The 20,227-nt window shown below is 40.0% G+C and overlaps 2 protein-coding genes and 1 long non-coding RNA gene across 11 annotated transcripts; 1 reads left to right on the top strand and 2 right to left on the bottom strand.

The window, feature by feature from the left end:
* Positions 1-62: 62 nt before the first annotated feature.
* drc5 (dynein regulatory complex subunit 5) lies at positions 63-7,905 on the bottom strand. Of its 4 annotated transcripts, XM_025898791.1 has the most exons (7): positions 7,824-7,905; positions 6,262-6,392; positions 6,047-6,172; positions 5,604-5,941; positions 4,004-4,453; positions 2,409-2,534; positions 63-1,409 (listed from the first exon to the last, which is right to left on the bottom strand). In XM_025898791.1, exons 2-7 carry the CDS (start codon positions 6,356-6,358, stop codon positions 1,230-1,232), a joined length of 1,317 nt encoding a protein of 438 aa, XP_025754576.1. In that variant the 5' UTR covers positions 6,359-6,392; positions 7,824-7,905; the 3' UTR covers positions 63-1,229. The 4 variants fall into 4 exon arrangements, with proteins under 4 accessions (XP_025754576.1, XP_025754575.1, XP_005475046.1 ...); XM_025898790.1 differs by having other exon boundaries at positions 5,604-6,172; XM_005474989.2 differs by lacking the exon at positions 2,409-2,534 and having other exon boundaries at positions 5,604-6,172.
* On the top strand, positions 7,857-14,281 carry LOC102075584 (uncharacterized). Of its 2 annotated transcripts, none has more exons than XR_269881.2 (3): positions 7,857-7,937; positions 8,324-8,515; positions 13,905-14,281. It is a non-coding gene; the product is annotated as an uncharacterized LOC102075584 (long non-coding RNA). The 2 variants fall into 2 exon arrangements; XR_003214144.1 differs by lacking the exon at positions 13,905-14,281 and adding an exon at positions 11,068-12,002.
* On the bottom strand, positions 12,343-20,219 carry rnf8 (ring finger protein 8, E3 ubiquitin protein ligase). 5 transcript variants are annotated; one of them, XM_019345625.2, is made up of 10 exons: positions 19,969-20,218; positions 19,634-19,762; positions 16,531-16,985; positions 16,217-16,424; positions 15,399-15,461; positions 15,196-15,285; positions 14,998-15,105; positions 14,672-14,876; positions 14,515-14,550; positions 12,343-12,791 (listed from the first exon to the last, which is right to left on the bottom strand). In XM_019345625.2, exons 1-10 carry the CDS (start codon positions 20,107-20,109, stop codon positions 12,559-12,561), a joined length of 1,668 nt encoding a protein of 555 aa, XP_019201170.1. In that variant the 5' UTR covers positions 20,110-20,218; the 3' UTR covers positions 12,343-12,558. The 5 variants fall into 5 exon arrangements, with proteins under 5 accessions (XP_019201170.1, XP_003446342.1, XP_019201171.1 ...); XM_003446294.4 differs by having other exon boundaries at positions 19,984-20,217; XM_019345628.2 differs by having other exon boundaries at positions 12,691-12,791; positions 14,665-14,876.
* Positions 20,220-20,227: the final 8 nt, after the last annotated feature.

The following is a 20,227-nucleotide window of genomic DNA, read 5'->3' as shown; positions in this document are numbered from 1 at the left end:
CTTTAAACACGTTTTTAATCATTTTATAACACCTTTTTTTTTTAAAATACAAATGCTGTTGGTGTGATTTGACTGCTTTGGGATAAGGTATATCTAAGCATAAACATATGCTTAGTGATTACTAAGGATCTAAATATAATAAATCAGTATTCTGTCATAGATTTTTCTGCTTTCTCTTCAAATGGCTCTGGAGACTGATTTGTGATTTTAGGATGGATGTGACATACACCTGATTGATGGCTATGACTGTAAATTACATCTGACTGATAATTTTGTTGCCGCCTAGTTCAAGAGTTACACTATTTACCAGTAGATTAGGTAAAAATAAAACAATGCAAGTCTCTATGTATTCCAACACCATCACGACGTTGCCTTGATGTTACATAAGGACTGAATACCAAACATGTGTATCAAAGTAGAACAAAAAACTCAATAAACTGAAATGCTCACTAAAAAATATGGTCTGTTTGTTTAAAAATACACAACAGACATGCCAGAAAGACTATGGTCACTGATCTGAGGTCAACTGTTTGACCAGTGTTGCATGTTTGTGAGCCAAAGGAAACTTTTAATACTGTCAACAAGTGTAGTAAATAGAACAGAAGCAGCAGTGTGTTGGTCCATCCCCTCAGTCCCAAGCTCATTGGTTCCTATTGCTTCATATGAATCAAAACAGGACATATTTATTCACACTTACTCATTGTCTAAAAAGTCTCAGCTGGAAGATTTCCGGAAATGTTACTCGAACTGGAGTAAATGTCCATTGATTGTGTTTTCAGGTGTTGAGTTGTGATGTGTCCACAGAGCACACAGAAATGCAATTAAATTCTAAATTTCAATCCTCCCCCTGCTGGCTACGCAAAGTGGGTAGATCCCAGTATAAACTTTGCTTAACTTTCAGGAGACTGTTTGAAACAACAACTAATGACAGTGCAGGATACCCGTGATTGATACATGACCTGCTCTGCCAGGAACCAATCATCGGCTTCAATCATTATGAAATAAGTAGATATCAGACAACTCATTTGAGATAGTTTAAAGATCTTAATGTCACGTCATAGCCTACATTTTTCTCACGTTAGAATTAGTGTAGGGCTCACTTACATCTGTTGTGTTTTAGACCAAATTTGGTTGAATTTTGCTGCATATTTTCGTTTATTGTGGTTTTAGATGAATACGTTTAGCAAAGACAGACGGCTGATAAAGATGGGTTTATACTATAAAAACCATCAGTTGGCATTCTCAGTATTCTTCTCTCTTGGGCTTGTTTCTTGTTTTCTAAACTGGTTGTTCCAAACCATTTGGTTAATGACGGAAACCTTCCGCTCTTCGATGTCTGTCAAGTGGATATTACATTCTGTCACACTGGTGTTGTGAGACATCGCCTCCTCCAAAGCGTTCCCTCCAACCTGCACAAATGCAAACACACACACACCTAAAAGCTTTGCTGATGGCCTCAATAACCTTGAAAAAACATCTCACTGCTAACCTTGCAGTTTGAAATACGGCACACTTTATAAGCTTCCCTTTGCTGGTGCCACCAGTCTTTTGCTGTTTTGTGTAAAACAGACATTTCTATTTCTGAAACCAAGGTCAGAAATATTGACGGTACTGCATGTTGCATTTCTGCTATGTGGGTGATTTTTGATCCTCCGCAGTGTATTCCAGTCAGAGATACAATATGCAGTTAAAATCCGAAGAAGAGAGAGCATGAGAAGGGGGAATTCAGATCTACCTCTCTTGGGGAAACAACACTTACTCAGTTTTCCATTATTTCATGTTTTCCCACACATATCTATGAATAATTGAAAATCCTAGTACTTTACAGCTGCTCTGTTGACTTCACTGTACTGTGTCTGCACAGGCGTGAGCATGCTTTGAGAGTTTTTCAAAATAAACCAGCATTCCAAAGCTGACAAATTTAACTGGAAGAAGTAATAAGTGGTTACAGTGAAACCATAACTTAAAATAACAGACTTTTTGTTCCACTCTTCCTCTCTGTCAGCTAATTTTTGACATGTTTTAATCTGCGTGGCTTTCGGGATAACAGCAAACCTATCTATCTATTATTATTATTATTATTATTATCAATAATAATAATAATAATAATAATAAAATCTTTGCAACTAAAAATTCTTTTCTTTCTTTTTTAAAAATCAATTATTAGTTTTATTAACTTATTGATATACTATTTATGAGCCATGTTGACCAAATTAAAATAGCTTCTTTGGTCTAAACAGCAGTCAAAAAACATTAAAGAAGAAATAATATCACAGAATAAAAAAACGCATACACTTTAGTAGCTCAGACAGATGGATGTTTTCAACGCTATCCTTAATTGTTGCTGAGTAAAGTTCTAATAAATGAATAATCAGTTAACTGACTTATTATTTTACACATGAAATTACATGAAAAGATGGCCTCATCGAGCTTCCTGATGTGGTCTTTACAAGCCCACGATGGCAATAACCTCCTAAATGGCATAGAGGATTCACTTTCTTGGTGGCGCGTGCTTCCAGATGCAAAATACAACACTAGGAGCATAGTTAAATCAAAAGAGAAACATGGACATGCATGTGACTGCCATCAGGTGGCTGCTGTTAGAAATTCTCCGGTTACTAAATGAATCGTGACCATAAAACAACTTACTTTTCACTAACTATAAGCTTTTTAAAAAAGGAAAGTTTCGAAGTCTAACCTTAAAATTAAAGAGTGTGTCTGCCGCCTGATACACTATATTGCCAAAAGTATCCACTCACTCATCAAAATTATTTAATTTAGGTGTTTCAATCACTTCAATGGTGTATAAAATCAAGTACCAGGGCATGCAGACTGTTTCTACAAACATTTGTGAAAGACCGAGTCACTCTCAGGAGCTCAGTGAATTCCAAGTGTAATGCAAAGCACTGAATGCAGTGGTGTAAAGCACGCCGCCACTGGACTCTAGAGCAGTGGAGACATGTTCTCTGGAGTGATGAATCACGTTTCTCCATCTGGCAATCTGATGGATGAGTCTGGCTTTGGCCTCATAGTTCCACTGAAAGGAACTCTTAATACCAAGACATTTTGGACAATTTTATGCTTCCAACTTTGTGGGAAAAGTTTGGAGATGGCCCCTTCCTGTTCCAACATGACTGTGCACCAGTGTACAAAGCAAGGTTCATAAAGGTCTGGATGAGCGAGTTTAGTGTGGCAGAATTTGAGTGGCCTGTACAGAGTCCTGACCTAAATCTGATAGCTTTGGGATGAAATAGACTGGAGACTGCTAGCTAGACCTTCTTGTCCAACATCAGTGTCTGACCTCACAAATGTGCTTCTGGTAGAATGGTCAAAAATTCCCATAAACACACTATTAAATCTTGTGGGAAGCCTTCCCAGAAGAGTTGAAGCTGTTATAGCACCAAAGGGTGGGCCAACATCATATTAAACCCTATGGATTATGAATGGGATGTCACTTAAGTTCATATGCATGAGAAGGCAGATGAGCGAATACGTTTGGCACTATAGTGTAGCTCAAGGCTTAGTCTCCAATTATAGGAACTCTGAGCATAAAGGGCTCTGTTGGGATAATAATCAAACCAAAATGTCTTCAAGATATGAAGGGGCATGGTCATTCAGAACTTTGTATGTACTTTGTATGTGCGGACAAGGATTTTAAATTCACTTCTGGATTTAATTAACTAACAAGGCAGAAACACGATCTTTCTATTCCTGTTAGTACTTTCTTGAATATAGGGTTGTAGGGTTTTAATGGAGATCTCATCTTTGTCAACGCAAATTTCATAGGATGGTTAGGGTGCAGAATTTATACTTTTTGGATAAAATGGATTCTGCAGTCTAGAGAAATGCAATCAGTTTTCTTTCAATAATAAAACAGCCACATGATAAGGAATTACAATAGACTACTTTTTCAGCATCATTCTGAGAAAGCATGTTTCTAATTTTAGCATTTTTCCTTCTCTTCTTACAGGAGCTGCGAAAAGTAGACTTATGGCTCACTTACCTCACCCAGCGTGTTGCAGGAGAGATTGATGCTCTTCAGGGTGTTATTCTGTGCTAACACACTAGACAGGGAAAGCGCAGTAAGCCAAGTCACCCCATTGGCTCCCAGTTGCAGGTGAAGTAGGGTTTTGTTGTTCAACAAGGCCTTACAAATAGCCTGACCACCCTCATCATTCAGACGGTTCAGACATAGGTTGAGGGACACAAGAGTCGTGTTCTTGGACAAGGCATGAGCTATAGCCTTGGCCCCAGGGCCGCCAATATTGTTGTCATACAGGTTCAGGATCTCCAGCTTGCTCTTTGTGAGCAATTTGCCGATGGCTCTGGCTCCGCTGTCTCCAATCACGTTGTGAGAAAAATCTAGAGTGCGCAGGGAGGGGTGGTCTAAAAGGTACTTCACCAACAAACGACACTTTTTATCCTCAAGGTGGCTAAGATGGAGCCGAAAGAGCTGAGGAAACAGTAAGAACCTGTGATGGGTCTTTCCAAGCAACACACAAAAAATAACATGCTTATGCATCAGCACCACACAATCAGCTAAGTAATGTTTTATGGGTAAACATTGAAAAATTAATCAGTGCCTCCGCGGACACCCTCAGAATATGCTTGCCTTCATTTTTAGTGCTACAGGCTCTCAAAGTACAAAGTGAATGCTGGAAATGTGGCACTTTTTAGATCGGATTAAAATTTATTTTTTGGGGGGATGTACCATCATACCATTGTGTTTCTGTTGGATAAGTAGAAGAAAAACAGATGGATAGATGTTCGGATAGACACTTAAAAACGGACTATCCATACATCCATCCATACATAAAAACAGTTAAAAACTGTAATAAGATCAAATTTTTTATCAGCTTTTTTGTTTTTGTTCAGCAAAACGTCTTCTATAATCAACTTTGAGCATCAGTATTGGAATATGAAATAGATAGAGCTTGGTCATTCAGGAGGGACTCTAAGTTGAGCTGCTACTCTTCCCAGGTCAGGGGCTTCTGTCATCTGATTAGGATACCTAATGGATGCAGGTGAGGGATTTGGGTGTGCACTAGTAGAAGAAGGTGCCAGGGCAGACCCATTACTCACATGGGAGATTACATCTCTTGGCCTGCTTAAGAATGCCTTGGTGTCCGCCCAGATGAGCTCCGGGCGTCTCTGCTAAGACTTCTGCCCCCCCGCAGCCAGAACCGCAGCAAGTATTAAAATATTACAATATTACACAAAATACATTTTTGCAGTTTTTTCTGCAGAACTTTTGACATATTCTTTAATTTTGATGCTCAAAGTTGGTCACAGAAAAACAACTGGATTGAGCAATGAGTAGATTTTGACTCCTGAGTGACCTGGGTTTTAAAACCGATTTTTTTGCTGCAGCTTTTTGAGCTTCTTTGTTCCAAAAATATCCTGCAGCTATCCAGCAGGATCAAAATGCTGGAAAAAAATAAGGTACCAAATTTCAACCCAATCCCACTCCTGTTATTTGAGGGCTTGTGTAAATGGAAAAAACGTACATAGAATGGGGATATATTTCTGCACGAAGTCGGGCGGGAGATTTTTTCAGATAGGATATCTGGAATGAGTACTATGTAATTTAATGCAATACTTACCTTTAATGTCTTACAGGACTTAAGTGCCTTGGCGAGGGACTCACAGTCTCGGTTGGTCATCTCAAACATGCTCCATTCAAAGTTCATACCACATGATTTGACTTTGTACACCAAGTGCAGCTCTTCCAGGTTTGTAAGCTTGTCAAGCAAGATCCTAAAGTCAAAGTGGTCCATACCAGATTTATCATCCTCATTTTCAAGTGTCAGCTCTGTTGCTTGCTCCTCATCCTCCGTCTGCGGCTCCTTGACAGGTGGCAGAAGCTGAGCGATGTTTAGCTTCTTGATGTGGTCTTTACAAAGCGTGACCATGTCTAGAACTGTCTTTGGCTCTGTTATGCCTGGAACAAAAAGTTCAATGATGTTCTCCAGCTGCCTTTCAAAAAACATTCGTTTCCAGCTTTCGCCGTAATTAGAGACATCACAAACTTTCCACTTCTGCTCACAGCGTCGCTTCCAATAAACGCCATCTGGGAAAACATTGGCTGCAAAATGCAGAGGCAGGGAAAGGGACACTCTGTTCTGAATGAAGTCCTTCTCACTGGATGTAAGCTCTTCATATATTGGCTTTTCTGTAACAGGTATACATTTTGCAATTAAGTTCCAGCTTTATTACAAGTGAGATTGTAAACTTTTGGATAATAACAATACTAAAAACCACCTTCAAAGTTGTTCACTATGCACTGGAGACAGAGGTTTGACAAACTAGACACTGTAGCCAGTGACCAGTCTAGATCTTCAGCAATGATCCTCCTCATCTTACTGCAATCTTCACTTTGGTTAAGATTAGCCCTGGAGGATAAAGAGAGGCATTATAATATAGAGTTATGACACTTAAAAAATCCTTAAGTGAAGTGTATGGGGAAAGTACAGTGCTGTATTTGCCCCCTTCCTTATTTCTAACTTTTTTGCATATTTGTCACATTTACATATTTCGGAACGTCAAACTAAGTTTAACATTAGACAAAGATAGCCCGAGTAAATACAAAATGCAGTTTTTAAATGATCATTTCATTTATTATGGGAAAAAGCTATTTAAATCTATCTGGCCCATCACCTTACAAATAGCCTGGCGATGTGAAAAAGTATTTGTCCCTTAAATCTAATACCTGGTTATGCAACCCTTGGAAGCAAGAGCTGTAACAAAGCATTTGCAGTGACTGGCAATGAGTCTTTCACATCAGTGTGGATAAATCTGGGCCAAAATTTTAGATGAATATTTTCCCAAAAGTCTTGGGGATCATCAAGGTATTTTTTGGCAAACGTGAGACGAGCCTTTGTGTCGTTTTTGGTTAGCGGGGGTTTTCTCCTTGGAACTCTCCCATGGGTGCCATTTTGCCCAGAATGAGTCATCACTGTCCTCTTGGAGTAACTTTGCTATGCCGGCAACTCCTGGGAAGGTTCATCGCCATTCCGAGTTTTGTCTATTTGTGGATAATGGCTCTCACCGTGGTTTGTTGGAGTCCCAAAGCCTTAGAAATTGCTTTGTCATTGACTGATAGATCTCAATGACTTGGTTTCTCAACTGCTTTTTTCAATCATGGCATGGTGTGTTACTTTTTGTGGTCTTTTAGTCTACTACACTGATCACTGCAGTGATCAGTCCTGGGTGTGGATAGAAAATTGAACTCAGCTTTCTGAAAATGTGGTTAAAATAATAATTTAACAAACGGGGTGGCAGGCAGGGCAGGTAGGTTCAAATAGCTTTTTCCCCTTAATAAATGAAATAATAATTTATAAACTGCATCAGCTTAGTTTAAATTCAACTAAAAAACAGCGTTTTAGAACCTTACTTTGATTACATTTTGCGATTACGTGCAGTTTTTATTTCCTAACAATGTTCGAATAAAGTTATTACAATAATTTTACAAAATAAGTGCCAGAAGTGGACTAAATAAATAAATAATGAATAATAAAAATGAATAAGTCAATAAATAAATCACACATTTAAAGTTTCCTTCATAGACAGATATTATATTTTCAACTGTGGTTATGTGGTGAGTCTAACTAGCTCAGCTATTGGGCTATTGAGTCGCTTTTGAAGTTGGGCAGAAGTTGCTAGCTTCTGGCCAATAAGGTATCTTACATAGTTAGCTTAAGAGCATGTAGTCCCACCATTGTTATAGCTATCGAATAAAAACTTCTTCAGCTATTTAATATTTATTTTATGTCATTTAGTTAGATATACACAGCCTAATCCTTGTCGTATACATGCTAACATACCTGCAGTACTGGTTTAGGGTTCATCTGTTCCCATGGGAACGGAACGCAGTGAGTTTACTTTAACGTCTCTGGGAAATTTGAGTTTTTACTCTGAATGTTGACCGATACCTCGATGTACGTATAAACATGTTTATACTGTTTACTGCTGTGTTTAGGGGACAAAAAATAAATACAAAATTTAGTAAGACACATGGATGTACACATTTCATTTCACATGGAAATCATTTTCATTTTTGTGAGTCACCAGTGTTCGGGAAAACAAATTTCCGAGCTTCATTGAATGAAACAGTTTTTCTTAAATACACAACACAGAAAATGACAAGCTATAGTATTACTACTACCACTACTACTACTAATATTAATAATAATAACAATGAGCTGTAGAAAGAGAAGAAGAATACAATCATAAGTTGCTTAATTTGGGAATCAAAGCTACCTGGAACAGATCGCATGTTTAAATAACATCCAGTATTTATACAACTACAGCTTTATTTTCACAGAGAAACGAGTGCTTTGTGTTTAGGTTTGCATCTGAGGAAGCAGTGATCATGCTGTGAAACACATTCAGATGCCACCAAACTGCCAGATGGACCTTGGGTCTGGACCATGGGCCTTTTGGAAAAGAGCACACTGGAGTGGATCCATCTGTCTCACAAGCAACACAAAACAGGTGCTCGGCTACTGTGTAGGAGGTGAGAAATCTGTAAATACCACCTTAAGAAACTCATGGTTGTTATTAAGCAAAACATCATTTAAAGCCAAGTTATTTTACATGGATAGAGATGGAGTCAGAAACTTTAGAGTCAGCTGTAGGAGCTAATTGCACTGAGAGAATGAGACGTTTGAACTTGACACCACTGTTATCACATAACCCGCAAATTACACTTAGAGCATTTTTTCATAGTCTGAAAAGCATTGTAGCATTGTAAAGAAGGAACGAGAGTGTGTAGCCTCGCTGCATTGATGCATTGGAAAGATGTAACACTTAATTTCATACATTTGTGTGAATCTTTGCTTTAAAGTGCCCGAATCAAATACCAAGTAGATGCAGGATAAATTTGTTCCTTGAATTAATCAGTTGTGGACTTCATCAGCTTTCATCAGCTGTGTAACATTCAAGCATGGATGAAAGCAGGTACATGATCCTGCAATCCTGACTCTGCTCCCCATATGCTTGGGCAGAGAGAGCGTGACTGAGTAACAGTTAGATAGCTGTTACTGGCATCGTGAGGTTGCTTCCAGTAGTCGGATGGCGGCTCGGATGGAGGAACGAGAGGCTCCAACTGTAGCCCCGAGGCAGTCCATCACTGTCGTCCTCGTGTAACGTGGTCTGACAGACACACGCGTCCCTTGTACTCTGGCTTTAATGGACTGGCATGACATCAGGCATCCACAGCACAGAAGGCAAACTCACTCTGTAGGCTGCTGTCCCAGTCCTCTCTGTGGAGTGAATCACAGTGTTCGAAGGGAGGGGTTGTTACTGCACCACATAAGAGGTGCACATGTTTACTGATCAGAGTGGCATCTCTGATGTTTTGGCATGAAGCAAACAAGAGAAATGAGAAAAACAAAAAACATTTCCAATAATTTATTAAAATCGTGATAAACAAGGACAAAATTAACAGTAAAGAGTGTATGAGCAAGTTAGGCTTTTGTAAGTACGTTTTTTTTATTATTATTTTTAACTCTTAGCTCTGTGATGACAGTGAAGAGTGGCATCCCTAATGTTTATCTTATGGACACAGTTCTGGCTATGAGCACAGAAGCCCCACCCACCAGCTATTCAACCCTACTGTTTGCCAGAGGTATCGAATCAGAAGAAGGAAAAGAAAGAATAACATGCCTGGGTACTTTTAGTTCTACTTTCTGGTAATGCATTGACCATCCAAGCATTGGGCAATGCAAGTATTGTATTTTTAAGATATAATAATAATAATTTAAGAATGTGTGAATATTTACATCGGAATCGGCCTATTCCCCCTAACAAATAGTCCAGCGCGGCAGGATATTTGCTTATACATCTTCCTGAATAATTGCTGTTTCTCAGGGATAATAAGTGATTTAGTTCAGGAGCATTAGATAGATGCAGTGATTATAGTGCAATTAAGACCTCAACCGAAGCCAGGCCATGGAGTTAACACAGGATCAAAGCTGCCTGTCTGCAGTCTGAGGACTGTGTGCATTAGCACCGGAGCAGCCGGTGCCATCTCTCTTTCATTTTCTTTCAGATCCCAAGGAGCTGTTGCATTAGTTGCCAGGCAACAGAGCGTGTGTCTAATTACTAAAAGATAGAAGGATTTACCAAAATGAAGTGCTTCTTTCCAAGATGGAAATCTATTTTTAAATCTGACGCCCACTGCTGGTAGATTTAGAAGTGTAACATTGTGAAGTAACTCATGATCTCATGATCTTTTTCAGATGACAGCTCTAATAGTCAAGGGGCATGATGACAATAGGGCCTTTTTGGAAGTGGTGCCCTTTAAATATCGCCCTGTGCACTTCAACAGCCCAAGTAAACATCCTAATTTTAAAAAAAGAAACATAATCTCAGCAACTATGAATCATGCGAAGCTACTGAAAATTCCCACACTATGTTAAGACTTGAAGTCATTCAGTTGTTTGTTTATATGAGGCTGAAGCAGTGAGAGCTGAGGTAAACTGTGGAATGCTGCCAGGGTTTTCTGCAAGCCTCTCAGCTCCACAGCCTGTCTGCAAGGCAGGGCGACTCCCAGGTGACTCAGGGAATGAATTGAAGGCAGGGAGCCACAGAAAACAAATGACAGTATGTTGTTTTAAAAACATGTTTGCCTTTGTTTTTTCTAACACACCGAGACTTGTTAGTTTTGTTAACTTATTAAATCCAGGAGGATGGTTTCCATCTGAAGAAGAAAAGGCTTAATGGATTTATGCTAGTTAACCAGCATTAATGTGCTTTTACCTCTTTTTCTATTAATGGAAAAACAAACTGAACCAACAAAGCTGACGAAGGAGATCTATGTTTGATCTCAACACTTCTATATAAGATTCAGTTTACTGGGGTTCATCTTCTCCTGGCTTCTAATCCCTGACTCACAGCCAGAAACCATGGCAGTCTATAATAAATGAGAATAGCTCTGGGAAGTGCTACTACTACAGCATTACCACATTATAAACTGTGCTGCAGCCCATCAGCATAGAAATATTTCATCATAGGAGATTTATAGCCATCTGTATATACCCATTCTCTTCCGCTTATCCAATTCAGGGTCACAGGGGGCTGGAGCCTATCCCACTTGAAAGGCAGGGTCCTGATAGGTTGTCAGCCAATCCTAAGGCTAACATAGAGAGACAGACAATCATTCACAGTCAGCCAATTAACATAACATGCATTTCTTTGGACGGGGAGGAAGCAGAAGCCAGGCAGGCACAGGGAGACCATACAAGATGGATTTGGACCCAGGATCTTCTTGCTGTGATGTTGGCCTCCTAATTGCAGATTTTTCTTTTTCTGTTTTTAATAATTGAATTTTTTTTAATAACTTAATAACTCCACAGTATTTTTTTGTCATTATGTTGTGAATAGTTTTTTTTTTAATCTGAATGCTCCATCTGCCTATCACTTTGCTGCTGGGCCACCTGAATTTCCCCAATGAGGGACAATAAAGGATATTTCTATTCTATTCTATTCTATTCTATTCTAATCTAATTAAACATCCCTTTTCCAAAGCATAAAAGAGCCACTAGATCCCCTTTTTCTGCCTGTATCTACCCCCTTATGATAACAAAATAGCTGTTTGGTCTTAAGGGACTGATGTTGCTGTGGTACCAGCTTTAAACATTTGTTGTTTAATCACAGTTTAAACACATTGTTTGAACTGTGAGCCTGTTTGCAAATGTAACTCAACACCAAGGTGTCGACTTTCAAAACACAGCAGAATTTTTAGTTACCTGGGCCAGTGAATGTTAAAGAGGTAAAACATTTATCACTAAACCTGCAGCTGTTGGTTGAGCTCTAAATATGCAAGTGTTTGGTCAATAATGGACAAATCAAAATACTTCAGGAAAAATTAGAGGATTACCCTTAGTGCTGGTGGGACCATATAAAAAGACAAATCACTATAGTTAAAGTATGAAGCATGGCTAGTACTGAATCCCAGAAAACATTCTACAGGGTGGGCCATTTATATGGATACACCGTAATAAAATAGGAATGGTTGGTGATATTAAAGTCCTGTTTGTGGCACATTAGTATATGTGAGGGGGCAAACTCCTCAAGATGGGTGGTGACCTTGGTGGCCATTTAGAAGTCGGCCATCTTGGATACAACTTTTGTTTTTTCAATAGGAAGAGGGCCATGTGACACATCAAACTTATTGGTAATGTCACAGGAAAAACAATGGTGTGCTTGGTTTGGCCCACCACTACAGGGTGGGCCATTTATTTATTTATAAATGGCCCACCCTGTAGTAGGATTTCTGTGGCACTGACAAAAGTTTGAATTCCCAGGTTTGCTTGAAATATAAGGAATCAGAAATTGGACTTGAAATGCATATGAATAAACTTTATTCATTTAGTTGAAAATAAAGACAACACAAATGATTATTTTACAAAAAAACCAAAAACAACTAAACATAAACCTGCCTGGACCAAACTTTGCATCCTCTATCCTAAATGTCCCGGGAACATTCCACGGAAAGGCGAAACTCAACAGCAGAAAAGTCTAATTCCATATTACAGCCCAGAGGAGAAAAAGGGGCTAATCCTCATCTTCATCAGAACTGTCATCAGAGTATCCGCTGTACGGAGAGCTGGACTCCAAATGGATGCTACTGTCCGTGTCCACAGACAACACGGAGCTGAGGCTGCTATCTATGGACACCATGCTGCTATTGCTGTCGCTGTTGCTGTCGCTGCTGCTGTTGCTGTTGCTGTTGCTGTCGCTGCTGCTGTCATCATCGGGGATCACCATCACCTCTGCAGATTCAGCTGCTGTGAAACACAAAAAGGCAAAAAGTTGCTTTTTGCAAACATTTCAAGAGGCACTCTCAAGCTCTTTATCAGACTTTAAAAAGATGAGATCAGTGTTGCTCTGTCTTTCAAATTGGAAACAAACCTGATAAAGACTAAAACCACCAACATCAGGACCAGATGATGCTCATTTTCCACCACCGCTATACTAGACTAACTCAACTATACACAATGCTTAGCTCTTTCTCTAGGAAAGCCTAATTTTTTCTGCAATTTTAATACAGAGAAAATGCGTCATTGTGCTGCCATCTTGTGTTTGAAAAATCCACCTTTCCTCATCACAACCCCCCTGTGCTGCCGCCACCTTATAAAACTAAGACAGGCATGTTTTATAATTGTTTAGAAAGCCATCGACTACTTAAAAAATACAAATGGTGCCACCACACCATCTGAGGGTCCAGGATACTGGTAAAGGACAAAACACAGTCAGTGAACTCACCCAGACTTGCCAAGGCTCTCTGGTCATTTGATATGATGAATAAGTTGCTGCACATTATTGTTAATAAGTAAGATGTAAATCAAAAATTAATATTACAGTTTACTGTGTTTAATTTTACCTCTGCATTAACAGTTGCGAAAAAAGAATGGTTTTCTTTTAAGAAAAACCAAATAAAACCTTACTGCTTCTATAGGAAGGTGCTGCAATTCAAATCTATTTGATTAATTGATCATCTGCAAGTGTGAGCACCTCTATAGAAAGCAAAGGTTTGGGCAGTTTACTGGTCTCAAGCATTTCAGACTGTACAGGTCTCAGTTTGCATTTCAACTGTTAAAGTTCATGACGGCACAATTACAAAAGGACTGAACACGTATGACTTGTTTAGAAGGGTTGCCAGGAGAAAGCCTCTTCTCTCTGAAAAGGACATGGCAGCATAGTTTAGGTTTGCAATGTTGCATGTGAACAAACCGGAAGAAATCTGGGACAATGTTCTTTGGACAGATAAGACAAAGTTAAGTCTTTTGGGCACACAGTGCTATGCGTGGGGAAAACCGAAAACAGCCTATCAGCACAAACGCCTCATACCATCTGTCAAACCTGGTGCTATAGGGTGATGATTTGTGCTTGTTTTACAGCCACGGGACCTGGGCACCCTGCAGTCTTTGAGTCGACCATGAATCCTCCGTGTACCAAGGTAGTCAAGAGTGAAATGTGAAGCCATTTTTTTGACAGCTAATGCTTGGCTGAAACTGAGTCATGCAACAAGCAATGATCACAAGCACAGCAGCAAACTACAACAAACTGCATGTGAAAAAGAACAATTAAGTTGCAATGGCCCAAAGTCCAAACCTAAACACCTGAAATGTTGCGGTGGGACCTTAAGAGAGTTTTGGATAAACAAATAACCCACAAACCTCAATAAACTTAAACAACATTGTAAACAAGAGTGGGCCAAAATTCCTCCACAATGTAAGAGACTGAAAGTCTTACAGAAAATGGTTACTTCAAGTTATTGCTGCTAAATGACTATAAGCTATAAGCTACTGAATCATGGGGTGCACTTAGTTTTTCATAGGACTGAACAAACAAAATTTTCCACTATGACCTAAAAAAGTGACCTCAGCTTATAAATTCACAAACACCCACAGATGACACACTACTGAACTTCTCCCTGTTGAATGAGCCGACCGACTCTGTTACTGGACTCAACAGCATCAAGGAAACATTTCACTGCTTTCCACTGACCTGATCTGATGACTTCATGGTCAACAGCTCGCTTATCTGAAACAAGGAAAACTTACTCTGAGTGGTTTGTGTTTGTAAGTGAAAGCAGACGTCATAATGCCACGCATGCATCTCTGACATATTTGATGTAGGACACCACTGTTAACGCACCTCTCACCTTTCCTCTCAGAGATGAGGGTCTGCCGCCTCGCCTTCATGTCCAGGCTCAGGTTTTCCACCATACGGTCGATGCAGTTGTCTAGTGCCAGACAGCGGGTCTGAGACTGGATGGCCTGCCGGCAGATGGGGCACTCATCTTTCTTTTTGCGCCACTGATTGATGCAGTAACAGCAGAAGCTATGAGCGCAGTTCAGAATGACGGCCTGCAGGGAATCAACCAAGGTTGATGACATTTAGAGGCGTCTAGTATACAAATCAGCTCTAAGACAAAACAACGTATAATAAGTTTCATAATAATTGCTTTTAAACTGTAATCAGCTCTACCTCAATGAAGAGCTCTGAGCAGATGATGCACTGAAGCTCGTTCTCCAGCACTTCGGTCACTTGTGTAACTACTTCCTCTTTTTGGGCTCTTGCCTTTTCCTTTTCCTCCTGTAACAGATGAAATGGAGTGAAGCCCCGAAAGCAAAAGCAGGTGGAAATATATAAGGGAGAAAAAAAAAATACATTAACTAAATATACCTTTGTCACCTCCAACTCCTTGTTTTTGGCCAAGAGAATCTCTTCAAAGCCTTGTCGAGAGAGCGCAAGTTCACCTATCACTTTCTTTTGCTAAGGGTTTGTGGAAAACAAATTCACATATTAAAACATATTCTGCTTTACCAAAATGTAAGCACTCTGAATTCTAACAGCTACTGCACAGAAATTAGTTTGATGCTACATACTTCTTGCAGGGCCTCTTCAAGCTGCTTTTTTAAAAGCTCCTCTTGTTGCTGCGTTTTCTGCTCCTACAAGCATAAAAAGGCGAAAGAGAATATTTTGAGTCTTGCAATTATTTATGCAAAAATTGTATTCTTTGGACTATAGGTGCAAAAGTATTGGGCCTACATCGCTTAATCTTTCAGTTTTTGTCCATCTGTTATAGAACTGCTGATCACCATGAAACATGCTGAAAGCGTATCAGCATATCATCCCAATATCTGTGCATCTACTTTCACACAGAGGCTGTATTTACCCTCTATGTGAGAGTAGAGGCCTGTGTGTTCCTTGATGGATGTGCCTCTACAGATCATCATGAACACAACACCAAAGCAGTTTTAATAAACAAGCACAACATTTCCCAGTGTCTATCATTCGTGCTTAGGGTGAACTGTTCTCATCCGTGAAAAGGAGAGACCTGCCAATTCTGGTATTCTATAGCTAATTCCAATCGGGCACCACAGGGCAGTGAGCACAGCCCCCAGTGGAGGACGTCAGCCCCTCAGGCCACCCTTATGAGTCTGTTTCTGACTGTTTGGTCAGAGACAATCACACCAGAGGCCTGCTGGCTGTCAAATAACTAAAATTTAATGACAGACGTGATTTAAAATATCAGCTTACAAACCAGGGCCAATAAAGCATGAACTGTCACTTGTAGGAGCTTTTAAAAAGAAAGTAACAACAAGACAACAAACAGAGGCTATTTTTAAAATGGGTGCTAATGAAGGAAACATAAAAGACACTATAAGAAAACAACAACAACAAAAACAAAAAAACAACTCACCTCTAGCAGCCTTTTAGTCTCACTAAAAGACTTCTCTAATGTCTCCATCCTGTGCATTTTAGCTCTGAGTGTATCTAGCTGACCTCGCAGCTCCCTGACCTGCTCCTCTCTGAGCGGGTCAGCCTGTCGGGGCTCCCCCTCCAGGGAGGCGACATGCCTCTGGGTGTCATCCACCTGCTCCCTTAAGAGCAGAATGTTCTGACTGTACCTGCAGACAATAAACACAGGAAGACAAAACTTCAGAGTAGTATTTTTAACTCACTCTTTTATTACTGGGTACATTTATTTCTTATCTTGCTGTTACTCTGGCTTACATTTGCAAGTTGTCCAAGTCACGGGTAGCGCTGGAGCCATCTGAAGGTCGTTCTGCTTGACGGTCATCTCTGCCAGGTCCGGTTCCCTCTGGCTTTGTGTGACTGAGTCGCTGCTGACCTTTTAGCAGAAATAAAGGGCAGGGCACTGCCAAGGACTTGTCTGCAGAAGAGCAGCGGTAGAGTTTGGGCTTCGAAGTAGATGGCTCCACTTCTTCCATGGTCAATTTCCTCTTGGGCTTCTTAGATATGTGGGCAGATTTTGAAGTTACTCGTTCTACCAGTTTCTTTGCCAGGAAGCATTTAATGTCTCTGAGGGGCTCCTGGACGAGGACATAGTCAAACTCTGCTTTGTTTCCAATTACAGGAACTCCGAGCTGTATGGAGTCTCCAAGCCTGAGCTGACGGGATTCATCAGAAGGCAGACGAGTTCCATTCACCCACACACCATTGAGACTCTGAGGAAAAAAAACAGAACCAATATAATACACTGGTACAGAAACATACTTAAAACTGAATTAACTTGAGATTTTAAATGCCCAAACTTAAGCTCAGACATATTGCCAGTTGCTGGAAATAACAAGACTGTAAAAAGGCATTTATGGATAAGGGTCAGGAATATTGACTAGTTATAAAATTATAATTTTTGTGCACAAGGTAGATAACAAAACCAGCAGCATTTATCGCCTCAACTAATTTGCCCTGGACAGGCCTTTAAAATACAAACTCATCACACGGCTGAAAGGCAGCACATGCAAATATTAAGTGACCCACTAAATTTCTTGGACTTTGTAGCATCTGGTGTGACCCAGAGCCGTATCCCAGCTGGGAGACAGGAGTAATTTTCCTTTTGTGGGCATGACAGAGGTGGTCAAAAGATGTCACGAAGGTACTGTGGATTGTTTGTAATCCATGTGTCTTGTACAGGATGTTCACACAACAAGCCTACACTACTTAAACATCCTGTCTCCAAGACATTTACACATGCTGGAGAGTAAACTGTTTAAGGATATTTCCTCACACCGAAACAATTTCAGGAGCCGTCTCAGCGGGTGAGTCCACTCCTTCGTGTCCAGGACACTGAAACGCTTTTCAAACATGCAACATTTTACAATGACGTCATTCTGCCGTTCAGACTGTAGGTCACGTCCACGTTAACGTTCCCCACCACAGCTTCATTCAGAGAAACATACAAAAGGGATGGGCACAGAGCCATAGTAGGCATGTGATTTTTACAGCATGTCCTAGATTAATACAATGAAGATTTCTACAACTTGCAGTACCAGTTATATTCTGATAGCTGCTTAGCTGCTGCTAAAAATATAAAACTGAGATGCTGTGTAAACACAGGTACACAGTATCATTCTGTGTTAGAGCCTGATTGATCCAGTCTGTCTTGTGCCACATGAGTTAATGTTTTTAGCTCTCCTCTGAGAGGCTCATGGGTAGATCCTGTAGCGGTTTGATGCTGCAGGAACGTAATAGACGCAAAGGAAAAGACACGGCTGGAGGCAACAATCTGGCTTCAGCTTCCGTCAAACTTCTTTCAAACCCAGATTAAAGCTGTTACCGATAAGCCCCATTAATGTGACCCATAATAAACTCAATGTGATGAGGGAGGTATGTAATAGACATTTCAGTCTGTAGCTGGTGTGAAATAGTAAGCACAGCAATTATTAATTTTTGTACATGAGATTACCAAAGACTACATAGTTGAGTTCAGAAAGCAAAATGAAAGCAAGTATGACAGGGAGTGATTTATTCATGAGCTGCACACTCGGATAGGCTGAGGCTGAAATGGAACAAACTGACAGGTGTTACAACCGAGAGCTGTCCAAACCTGACAGAGATAAATTTGGGACTTTTTAAGCAGATCCAGATAAAGACACTGAAATGAACCCATAACTGGAACTGGTATTTTTCCATTGTATTGTACACCAGGATGTGTTGCATAAGTCAGTGCTAAAAATGAACACATTACTGATGCTTGTTGCACTTTTGATTCCCTACTGCAGAGAACTTCAAGTCAGTATCACCACTGGATTTGAATTCTTCTCTCAAAAAGGAGAACTTTCAACACATAAGAAGGCATGCACAGAAGATGTTGGTCCTCTTTGAATCTAACTTTGTATGTAAACAGACCTTCTCATTAAGAAAGTTAATCATATCCCACCTCAGTGCTGACACTGAACCGGACTTTAACACACTTGTTAAGGGCCAAAACAGACTAGATTTCATTCGGTGAGTAAGGAAAGAAAGGCAAAACTGCAGATGAAGCAATTTAGACTACAAGTAAAATACCATAGCATGGAAATTTTGCATAAGGATGCACACTGTTTTAACAATCTTTGGGGAAATGTTCATTAAATAGAAATGGTAAAATATTGGCGCTTTAACTTAATCTATTTCACATTTTCATTGCCTAACATCTAATGTGATTCAATGTTGCTGTTGAAAGTCCTGAACCTTTGGCCTTCTGCATTTTAGTGTACCTCAGAACATAAAACAGTATATGATTAGTATGGTATTGCTGTCCACCTTTCATCTTATGTTGCTAGAGTTATAAGGGTTTGAAACTTTTGCTACTTGTCTATGTATAATTTGTGGTATCTGTTGCACAGTTTGCAAAACTTATTTTGTTGCCATTATATAAAGATGAGCGTGATAAATAAATACCATGAAATGATATACAGAATAACATAAACTTCCTACAACACAAATGGGCAAAATTGACATTCCCTGACATCCTTTATTTGTGATGAACACATAAATACATAAAAAAGTTGACAATGCTGATGCTCAAGTGTATTTATGGCTTTATGTCACAGTAAACCAGACTGACTCAAAACTTCACCAAATGCCAACATAATACTGGTGGGTTTTAAAACATGGACCCATTCTTATCTTCTAGATCTTCCCAAACTAATGGGGTTTAACATAATTTAGTAATATGTGCATCATGTTTTAATTTCGTGTGGCTCTATTTACTTTATCCACGTCAGCATGCCTCCCTTAGAGAAAGTGCAGCCCATCCCTGCACAGGACTTGTACCAAAGACCTCTAGCACAGCCTTTAAAATATATTTCACAATAAAGCTCGTTGTCACCTTCTTGTCTGTCACTGTCCAGTGGCCGTCTTCACTTTGTTTGAAAGTGCAGTGCAGTCTGGAGATCATCAGGGGACAGGCTGGAGACAGTAGTTGGTAAGTTACATCCACACCACGTCCAATGGTGATCTGCACAGCCAAAAATAAACACGTTAGTTAGCTCCACTCTGCATCTCTCCAGTTCTATAAAAAACGGACAGGGACACTCTTCAGCTTAAAACAATTCTAAATTATTAACCATAAATTGAGGGTAATGTTCCCCCTACATGTAAACTGGAATCTGCCGTGAACCTGAGCAAGCTTCATGTTAGTATAAATATAGCACGTTAGCTAACATTAGCAAGCTGCACCTCTGTGTTTTCGAACAAGCGAAGCCAGTCAGAGTTTCTCCCGACTCTCATCAGACAAAAAACCTCCGAGTCCGGACATTCATCGTCTTCAACCGCACAGCAATCCGCTGCCGTCTCTTTATCCATCTTATCTCATTCTATCAGCGGCCAAGTCGTCCGAAAGGACACCACTAACTGCGTTGTTTCAGCTCCTCCGCCACATCCCGACATACTGGGAGAAACCGGAAGACATTTCATTTTCTTT

Source organism: Oreochromis niloticus, linkage group LG15, assembly GCF_001858045.2.
Source record: "Oreochromis niloticus isolate F11D_XX linkage group LG15, O_niloticus_UMD_NMBU, whole genome shotgun sequence".
Lineage (NCBI taxonomy): Eukaryota > Metazoa > Chordata > Actinopteri > Cichliformes > Cichlidae > Oreochromis > Oreochromis niloticus.
Note: the sequence above shows the minus strand (reverse complement) of the source record. Positions and strands in the feature narration are given on the sequence as shown.

What these genes read in the sequence shown, in the direction of transcription:
- drc5 (XM_025898790.1), bottom strand. Translation starts at nt 6,358, where the DNA reads ATGAGGAGGATCATTGCTGAAGATCTAGACTGGTCACTGGCTACAGTG. An exon ending in CATAGTGAACAACTTTGAAG is followed by an intron (nt 6,173 to 6,261) that starts GTGGTTTTTAGT and finishes TACCTGTTACAG; the next exon opens with AAAAGCCAATATATGAAGAG. An exon ending in CGATGAGGCCATCTTTTCAT is followed by an intron (nt 1,410 to 2,408) that starts GTAATTTCATGT and finishes GCATTTGTGCAG; the next exon opens with GTTGGAGGGAACGCTTTGGA.
- rnf8 (XM_019345625.2), bottom strand. Translation starts at nt 20,109, where the DNA reads ATGGATAAAGAGACGGCAGCGGATTGCTGTGCGGTTGAAGACGATGAA. An exon ending in GCTCAGAGCTCTTCATTGAG is followed by an intron (nt 14,877 to 14,997) that starts GTAGAGCTGATT and finishes GATTCCCTGCAG; the next exon opens with GCCGTCATTCTGAACTGCGC. An exon ending in CCATGAAGTCATCAGATCAG is followed by an intron (nt 12,792 to 14,514) that starts GTCAGTGGAAAG and finishes TGTGTTTCACAG; the next exon opens with CAGCTGAATCTGCAGAGGTG.